Source organism: Sinocyclocheilus grahami, unplaced genomic scaffold, assembly GCF_001515645.1.
Source record: "Sinocyclocheilus grahami isolate Dianchi unplaced genomic scaffold, SAMN03320097.WGS_v1.1 scaffold494.1, whole genome shotgun sequence".
NCBI lineage: Eukaryota > Metazoa > Chordata > Actinopteri > Cypriniformes > Cyprinidae > Sinocyclocheilus > Sinocyclocheilus grahami.
Genome location: NW_015505673.1, coordinates 513,861 through 524,548, shown reverse-complemented (window position 1 = coordinate 524,548; position 10,688 = coordinate 513,861). Strand labels below are relative to the sequence as shown.

Here is a 10,688-nt window from a genome sequence, read left to right as displayed (position 1 = left end):
GACTACTTAACAACATCCTAACATCCACCCAGAACACATAGAGACCACTTAACAACACCCTAACATCCACCCAGAACACCTAGAGACCAATTAACAACACCTTAACATCCACCCAGAACAACTAGAGACCACTTAACAACACCCTAACATCCACCCAGAACACCTAGAGACCACTTAACAACACCCTAACATCCACCCAGAACACCTAGAGACCACTTAACAACACCCTAACATCCACCCAGAACACCTAGAGACCACTTAACAACACCCTAACATCCACCCAGAACACCTAGAGACCACTTAACAACACCCTAACATCCACCCAGAACACCTAGAGACCACTTAACAACACCCTAACATCCACCCAGAACACCTAGAGACCACTTAACAACACCCTAACATCCACCCAGAACACCTAGAGACCACTTAACAACACCCTAACATCCACCCAGAACACCTAGAGACCACTTAACAACACCCTAACATCCACCCAGAACACCTAGAGACCACTTAACAACACCCTAACATCCACCCAGAACACCTAGAGACCACTTAACAACACCCTAACATCCACCCAGAACACCTAGAGACCACTTAACAACACCCTAACATCCACCCAGAACACCTAGAGACCACTTAACAACACCCTAACATCCACCCAGAACACCTAGAGACCACTTAACAACACCCTAACATCCACCCAGAACACCTAGAGACCACTTAACAACACCCTAACATCCACCCAGAACACCTAGAGACCACTTAACAACACCCTAACATCCACCCAGAACACCTAGAGACCACTTAACAACACCCTAACATCCACCCAGAACACCTAGAGACCACTTAACAACACCCTAACATCCACCCAGAACACCTAGAGACCACTTAACAACACCCTAACATCCACCCAGAACACCTAGAGACCACTTAACAACACCCTAACATCCACCCAGAACACCTAGAGACCACTTAACAACACCCTAACATCCACCCAGAACACCTAGAGACCACTTAACAACACCCTAACATCCACCCAGAACACCTAGAGACCACTTAACAACACCCTAACATCCACCCAGAACACCTAGAGACCACTTAACAACACCCTAACATCCACCCAGAACACCTAGAGACCACTTAACAACACCCTAACATCCACCCAGAACACCTAGAGACCACTTAACAACACCCTAACATCCACCCAGAACACCTAGAGACCACTTAACAACACCCTAACATCCACCCAGAACACCTAGAGACCACTTAACAACACCCTAACATCCCCCCAGAACACCAAGCGACCACTTAACAACACCTTAACATCCACCCAGAACACCTAGAGACCACTTAACAACACCTTAACATCCACCCAGAACACCTAGCGACTACTTAACAACATCCACCCAGAACATCTAGCGACTACTTAACAACATCCTAACATCCACCCAGAACACCTAGCATCCACTTAACAACACCTTAACATCCACCCAGAACACCTAGAGACCACTTAAGAACATCCTAACATCCACCCAGAACACCTAGAGACCACTTAACAACGTCCTAACATCCACCCAGAACACCTAGCGACCACTTAACAACATCCTAACATCCACCCAGAACACCTAGCATCCAAATAACAATATCCTAACATCCACCCAGAACACCAAGCGACCACTTAACAACACCTTAAAAACCACCCAGAACACATAGCAAGCATCTAGAACAGTCAAGCAACAAGTTAATAACACACTAACATCCACGCAGAACACCTAGCAACCATCCAGAACAGCCTAGCAACCACTTAGCAATTCCATAGCAACTACTTAGTTATGCCTTAGCAACACTGAACACCCTAGCCACCATTGTGCAATACATTAATACTCACCCAGAATACCTTAGCAACACATTTGTTTAGCATTGTTTGCACACAAAGGTCGTCCCGCTCCAAAACTATGCCACTGGCCTCCAAGCTTTCTGATTGACTAGCATGTGTCAGATTATATATTGCTGTTTACAGAGTGATTTCTCAAGATACATATTTCATGCAATATCCGTCAGGAAAAATGTATCGTTTGCAGCCACTTTATAGTTTTTAAAAGTAACGGGCCATGAACGTCTAAACTGATTTTATCTTTGCTACCTAAATAATGAGAGCGATATCAGTTTGCAGCATGTGGCCATCCAGATGGACTGGCAGTTCAGTACAGTTGCCAACAGCTGGATGATCCGAGGGCTGCCCTCAACACTACAGTGATATTCCCAGTGGATGAGAGGATGGATACAAGACAAGCCAGCAGCCGAACAGAGAGTAACTCTTCCTGTTCAGGACAGGAAAAGCTACCACTACTCAGTCTTATCACTAATAGCACAAGCGCTCCTGAGAGACCAGGGTACAGCACGGAGCGGATAATGAGAGGAAGACGCTTTTCAATCCGTGTGTAAATGAATGCCCCTCGAAAACGGAGACTCTCAGGCCACTTGAAAGAAGCTTGATTGCTCTGAAAACACAGACCGTACAAATAGCAAATCTGACTTCAGCTTCATATTAGTTCAGAAGCTACCGGGTGTCTTGCAATCATTTAAAATTTCCAGGGTTTGGTCTTCAGGGATTAGGACATGCTATCCATTGACTACTTCAGCAGAAACTGGCAGCACACATAACCAGAGCTTCTCTCTTTAAAGTTCAAAACTAAAGACTTCAACAGATTACATGTTTACTTCCCAATTTCGATGTTAAAATGGGCATATCACATAGACAAAAGCGAGCAGCCATGAGATTTTGGGGAAACAGGCGTCTACATCAGTCTGAGAGATGAATGCATCACAAGGCTGGCCACAAGGCCACTTCCTCATGGATGTGAGAAGAGGGCATTTCCTCTCAAATCTCCACCAAAGCTCTGCCATGTCCACAAAACACTCAAATCTTTGAGAAAACTCTCAATGAATGCATCTTTCAGTTTCAATGAAGAAACTTCTCGTTATTATGTCCATGACGAGGCAAAACTACATTCTTTAGAATACATATACTGCTGCATTAAAGAACCCAAAAACCAACACACCCATCTGAAGAACCTATAATGACCATTATAGTCAACTCAAGAACCCTTGAAATGGACCTTGATAAGAAGAAGCCAAGGAACCATTGAAGAACCTTTATTTTAAGAGCGTAGCAGTTATCTAATCTTATTCCACCCACCAAGAACATACACGTACCATCCCTCACCATCACTTTATCCTCCCTTTCCACTGCTTGAACCCAAAATATAACAAATCACGTCCAAGCCATTTAAAACCGCCCGAGAGTTTCATTGTCTATCATCTCGAGACATCTCTCATTTTCCCTTTTCTAAGTCATGGAACTGTTATTTGTCCCAGACTGACACAGATGCACATATGCAGTCTGACTCACTTCAACTCAGGGTGGGTCTGTTTCCAATTTTCGCACCCCTCCACCCACAAAAAGAGAAGTTACCTCCAAAAACAACAAAACAAGTGAAGAAAACTGCTTGCATGCTGCTAAAAGTTCCCCTCCTTTTAAGACGCACACCGAGGCAGCTAACAAAAGCCACTCTCCCTGAGACTCCTAAACTCTTATCAGCGCTTTCCTTCCCCTCTGCGCTAGAGCGTGGGAGCGCGGAGGAGAAAACCTGCACCCGCAAACAACAGGAGGAAGCCAGTAATCTGAGTCGAGGCGCTCCGAATGATCCCAGGGAGCGGGGGAAGAAAGACAGCCTGAGAAAGCCTGACAGGAAAGGCTCGGACGGGACCGAGATGTTACAAAACTCAGTCGAAACTAGACGAAACTTAAGGGGGAAAGGTTCTAGAGACCTGAAGCGAGCTCTTGATGATGCTCCCTGTCAAACCAAACGATAGCTGAAGAGAGGGATCTTAAAACAAGACACTTACCAGCAAGTCGAGCGTACATGCAGAGTGTCGGGCTCTACAGCGTCTCTATGTCCATAGTCAAATGTCTCACAGTGTCCAGCCAGCGCAGTCAGTGTCCGCAACAAAAGACATGAAGGAGCGAACACGGGAGGGCAGGAATGTCAAGGCTCTTAGTGAAACAGCCTCTTTCTGTATCCTCTGTTCATTCAGAGTCTACTTACACTAAGTTGGCAATGCCTCTTTGCGGGAATGACTTGTTTCAGGATTCCCCAAATGTCTGAAGCTGCAAGCACAGGAAGAAAAGGAGAGGAAAGAGAGAGAAGAGAGAGAGTGTGTGTGTGTGTGTTTGGTGCTGAAGGGAGGGCTGGGGGGTTCGGGGAGGTGGGAGGGAGCTGGCCATCTATGCCAGACAATAGCAGGAAAATGAACATCAGACGCTAAAAAGCAACAGTCCGATTATTAGAGAGTGCTAATAACAACAACAAGGAATGAAATAACAACAGAACGAATGTTGTTTTTGCACTTCTTTTGGAAGATTTAGACATTTCATCTTTTTTTAAGTGTTAAAGGAAAATTCACATTAAAATAAAAAATCTGTCATATTTTTTCACCCTTATGTCCTTCCAAACCTGTGACTGCTATGTATTTTGTGGAACATAAAAGGAGAAAGCTTGTATATTTTATGGTGATCATGTTAGTTAAACCCCCCAAAAGACAAAAATAAAATATAAAAGAAAATAAAAGAATAATAAAAAATAAATAAATAAAAGAAAAGAAAAAAATAAAAGAATACAAGAATATTCCAAAGTCTTCCAAAGTTTTTTTAGGAATATTATTAACAATTGGAACTATTAATTCTCATTCATAATTGTGTTTAGATTACAAAAAAATATATTTTTTGTATTTGTGCTGCAGTGGAGGGGAAAATTCACTGAAAAATCATTTATATTTCAGCACCATTTCAATTCATAAGCTGTGCAATATAATGTATCATCATGTTGACTATTTTTATTATACTTTATTATACTTCTGTTAGGACCACTATCGTCAAAGATGATTGACAATTAGCATACAGTTTGGATTGGTGGTATGGTTCTGTTCTGGGCAAGAACTCCCTGCGCATCCATGCAGTCTAGCATAGATGAGAGCAGGGAGAGCAGCAATATCCCCCCAGGGTAAACAGAACAGAACCAACATAAATGTATTGCAGATATTGTTAAAGTTCAATAATTTTATGTACACATTTTAGAATCAGTCTGATTCAAAGAAGAATCAGAAGGCTGAATCCTGACTGACAGAGGAGGAGCTGGGGATGGAGGAGGGTAATTAGCTATTGAGCAATGCGAAATCTGCTGATAATACTGAGGGAGCTTATATATGAATGCTTAGATAGGTGTCGTATTCCTATAGGTAGATGGGGATCAGCTGAGAGTCAGCTGATGCAAGCTTGACTAACGTGACCTGCCAGAACTAATGCTACGCTTGATTTATGGTGTTTCTGGTCATTGCCACTATAAACTGTCATTGTACGGAAAAGAGCTGAGTGGAGGTTCTTCAAAAATGATTTTTAATTCCATTGAAAAAACTAAATCATTTACAGGTTTGGAACAACATTAAGGGGAAATAAATGATGTATGTTGCTCCGTGGCTGTCTCTAAGTTGTGCTTTAAAGAAGTACACTTATTTTGATCTGTTGACTAATATACTAAAGCACATTTAAAGTATAATTTGTAAAGTACATGTAAAGAATGCTTTTAACTGTAGTGTGTTATTCAATATTATATTTAAAATAAATAGCCTATATTTAAGGTGTACTAAACTGCAACGTCATCATTACAAATATGTAATTACAAATACGTTTAAATACATTGCATACAAATTAAAAAAAAATTACCTTTCATTTTAGTTTACCATAAATGCTTGTCAGTACATTAAGCTATACATTTTAACCATATTTCAAATACAATAGAAGTAATTATGAAATTACATATAAAGATGTACTTACGTCCTACATACAGTGTCAAAAGTACTCTTGCATTTAATTTAAATGTAAACTATATTTAATTTAATTGCAAATAACATGCAGTTAAGTATCTGTTAGGTATCAGTTTTCAGTGAAGTATTTTAAGTATATAATTTCCATACTCTTTTTTAAAGATATGCAGCTATATTACATACAACTGAACAAATTCACACACAAACACACACACACACACACACACACACACACACACACACACACACACACACACACACACATCTTCAGACAAAATGTAAAGCCTGTTCACCATTTTTGGCACATACAGTAAGTGCCAAAATATTGTCCAAACCATTCATTTGTGTTTTGTGATGATATTCAGTTTGCTTTTCATGGCAAACAATTCCTTTAAATATCGTCTCTTTTTTCGTCTTTTTTAATTATAGAGATGTCATTTTGACATCAAAAAAGTTTGTGTGTACAATGTAATCCCATTGGATTTGGTGTCAATAGGTCTTTAGTCCAGCAAAAAGTTATTGTAGAGCACAAATTTAGCTCAGTTCATGTTGGTTGGATTTAGTTCACAAAATGAGACGTGAGCTAGAAATGACAGAGATTTCAACCACAATGAATTTGCATGTCTGTCTGTTTACTTCTTTGTATCTGTGTGTGTTTCTCACACACACACACACACACACACACACACACACACACACACACACACACACACACACACACACACACACACACACACACACACACACACAAAGAATAACAATAAAACCTATCTTCCCTGTAATGAGGTCTTTGGGTCAGAGCACTACACTACAAAATACTTTATTATTAGGTCTGATTGCACACACATCGGGACAAATTTCACCACTTTTAATTCAATTTCTGAGAGAAGACATTGGGACTCAACTGAAGCTTTCACAGAGCTGGACAAGAAAAAAAATGCATGATTAGAAAATGTATCACTGAAATTGTTTGAAGGTTTTTAAAGTTCTACCATATTTATTGAGGTTTTGCTAATGAATGCCATATGATCCTTTAAGTTTCATTTTCAAGATTCAAGATTTCTTTATTGTCGCTATACGAGTATAGTGAAATTTGAGCAATCCTAACAGTGCAGTCACATGTAACTTAAACATCTGTAATACAAAAAATAAATAAATAAAATAATAATAAATAAAGTAATAACAATAATAAAGCATATTATTACTACACAATACAAGACAGACAATACACAAGCCAATGCAAACAAGGCGATAGTGCAAAGTTAAGCCTTGTCTGCAATACAGTCAAACGGTATGCTGTTTAACAATACAATACAAAGACAGTACAAACAAGGCTATAGTGCAAATTTAAGCCTTATTAAATATCGTATTGCAGATTTGTGCATTTCTCAGTTATCTGTTTTTGTTTTTGTGTATGCCGGCAATGTTCAGCTCCCTTATGATGCTGGGGTAAAAGCTGTTCTTGAATCTATTGGTCCGCGCTTTAATGGACCTAAGATGCTTACCAGAGGGCAGCAGTTCTAACAGTTGATGTCCGGGATGGGAAGGATCCTTTAAAATGTTTTCTGCCCTTCTAAAGTTCTTTTAAGGAAGCCAGAGAGCAACCAATGGTTTTTTCATTTTAATAATCTGTTTTACTCATTTAGTTAACTTAGATGTTCACACAGACTTGCCATAATCTGCAATACTAACTAAATTGCAGATACAAAGAAGAATATATATATTTTAAATACCAAGAATTCATTTTTATATTTTGATAATTCTGTAACTTTTAATAATTGAAATACCCAATAAAAATGTTGTTATATCTGACACAAACATTAGTCACAGAGACAATTGTGAACCTTTGATGAAATATGCATCTTACTGTAATATGAATCTACAGGTATTGTCACATTTATCTTGTAGCTCTGATTGGCAGGTTTTATGACACAGTTATTCTATAATTATTGTTATATAGACAGAATTCTTCTATGTGTTGTTATAAGTGCATTTATTACATTGTAATAACATGATTAATAGTCATGTCAACACACACAAGCCCATGAGGAGTTTCAAAAGAGGGTTTATCTGAAGCCACAGCTGTTAAATATTGCATAAATACAAGGGGGGCCTCAGAAAGCATATGAGTTTCATTTCAGTCATTGAAAACAATAACATGCATCATTATGAATGGCATGGCGAGCAGAAAGAATGTGGTTATCATTAAAATTATTAAACACACAGATGAGTGTTCTCCAGAGGCCAGGATACACACATACACTCACACACACACATACACTCACACACACACATACACTCACACACACACGCACACACACACACACACACACAAGCCCATGAGGGGTTTCAAAAGAGGGTTTATCTGAAGCCACAGCTGTTAAATATTGCATAAATACAAGGGGGGCCTCAGAAAGCTTATGAGTTTCATTTCAGTCATTGAAAACAATAACATGCATCATTATGAATGGCATGGCGAGCAGAAAGAATGTGGTTATCATTAAAATTATTAAACACACAGATGAGTGTTCTCCAGAGGCCAGGATACACACATACACACACACACACACACACACACACACACACAAGCACACACATTGAGAGGAAAATTCTTTAGATGCTTCCTTTAAGTGTATTAGAGAGGCTTGCTGTTCTCATACTCACTGATATCATACACACTGCATTGATTACAGTGTTACGCAGTTAGATCAATGAAAACATCTTTATCACAGTCTAAAATCACTTCTACAAAACCTTTCCCCATTACAATACTTTTACATAACACATTTTTATGTGCTATTTAATTATATTTGCAATTAGGTTATCCTCTAAATGCATCTGATGTTCTGAAGCTAAACACATTGAAGGCAAAACTTTCCCCTGCTTTTACATTTGAGAGGTTTTTGCTGTTTTATTGGTAGTGAAAGTAGAGAAATTAATGGAAAAATAGGGAAAGGATAAGGTTTAGAAGCTCAGACATGTCATTGTGTGGATTCAAACCTGTATCTCCTGCATTAGCACCATACTTACAGGTAGCTCAATGTGTCTGAAGCACATGTACTAACCGCTAGGCCACATTTCAAACAACTTCTGATATTTCAAGCAGACATTTGTGCTAATTGTTTCTAATTATCCCAAACAACTCAAATCTGGGTCGTGTTCCCTAAGCTCACTGCTGACAAACGTATTTAAAACATAAATCAAGCCAAAACAAAACCATAATGACCCATTTAATGGAATAGTCAATAGAAAAAATCAAATATGGTGCCTACACTGAAAAAATGGTGTTGGATTTACTTTGAATCAATTTTCACTCTGTAAATGTAAATTTAATTGCTGTAAATGTCACAAATAATTACAAAGAAACTGCAATTAAAGGAATAGTTCACCCAAAAATAAAAAATAGCCGAAAATGTACTCACTCTCAGTCCAAGATATAAATGAGTTTGTTTCTTAATCAGATCAGATTTGGAGAAATGTATCATTCCATCACTTATTCAGCAATGGATGCTCCGCAGTGAATGGGTGCCGTCAGAATGAGAGTCCAAACAGCTGATAAAAACATCACAATAATCCACAACTAATCCACACCGCTCCAGTCCATCAGTTAATGTCTTGTGAAGTGAAAAACTGCATGTTTGTAAGAAACAAATCCATCAATAAGACATCTTAATGATGCTTCTGGCTAAAATACGAGTCCATAATCCATAATATTGCTTCCTCCAGTGAAAAAGTCATGTCGTCTGAATCAGGAGAGAAATCTGCACAGATTTATGCAGACCATTTATATGGCAAAACATATGTTGGTGGATTTTAATGACAACAGAGAATGGTCTTTTTCACTGGAGGAAGCATTATTATGGATTATGGACTATTTTTTGCCAGAAGTGGATTATTGTGATGTCTTTTTCCAGCTTTTTGGACTCTCATTCTGACGGCACCCATTCACTGAAATGAGTAAAGTTCACTATAAACGGTCATTGTATGTAGAAAAGTTCTGTGCAATTTAGAAAAAAAATTAAAAATAAAATTGTTCCAAGGAAAAAAATTATCATCATAAGGGTCTGCAATGATTTAAGAATGCATATATCATAACTAAATTATCATTTTTGGTGAATTATCCCTTTAACTTTTTAGGCACATGGCCAAGAGGCTAAAATAGTGCAGCAGCGTGCAAACAATACAAAGTTGGGTTAGTCCATATTTGACCCAAAGTTGGGTTAAAACAACCCAGCATTTTTTAGAGTATATAAAGAGTATTTTTTCTTTTTTGAATGTATAGCATACCCAGATGACCTAAAGTACAACATTTGCCAAAATTAGCAGGATATAACAGGGAATATACTGTATCCCACAATGCAATGCACCTGACTTTGCCTTCCATTTCCAATGTGATGAATGATACAATTGGACTACTCTTGGATTAAAAATGCAAAATAACATTTTGAATTGTTGCAGAAAAATGTGGACACCAATCGTTGAATTACAATGTAGTGAGAAGCAAAAAAAAAAAAGTGAAAATTGAAAATCAGAAAAAAGACAGATGTACTTGGCTTTAACGGCTTTAATGAGGGAAAGAACTACAATCCCATAAGGCATTGCAAATGACATAATCAAATTAATGGATTAAAAAAGAAAATATAAGGTAAAATGTGAGTGGCCGGAACTTAAAAATAAGTTCAAATAATGCTGGCTGATATCTTCAACAAAGGCTTGTACCATCAATTAACAACTATTTGTTAGCATTAAAAATCATTTCCCTATGGAGAAAATGAATGGGATTTTTACTTCTTGACTATTACACT

At 38.4% G+C, this 10,688-nt stretch overlaps 1 protein-coding gene across 5 annotated transcripts in view; it reads right to left on the bottom strand.

The window, feature by feature from the left end:
* hdac7a (histone deacetylase 7a) overlaps positions 1–4,187 on the bottom strand; it is a 92,630-nt gene extending 88,443 nt beyond the window's left edge. For all 5 annotated transcript variants that reach the window (XM_016236668.1, XM_016236669.1, XM_016236673.1 and 2 more), the window contains exon 1: positions 3,910–4,187. In XM_016236668.1, coding sequence (XP_016092154.1) covers positions 3,910–3,928 — 19 coding nt within the window. In that variant the 5' untranslated portion in view covers positions 3,929–4,187. The remainder of the gene's footprint in view (positions 1–3,909) is intronic.
* Between the last annotated feature and the right edge of the window lie 6,501 nt (positions 4,188–10,688).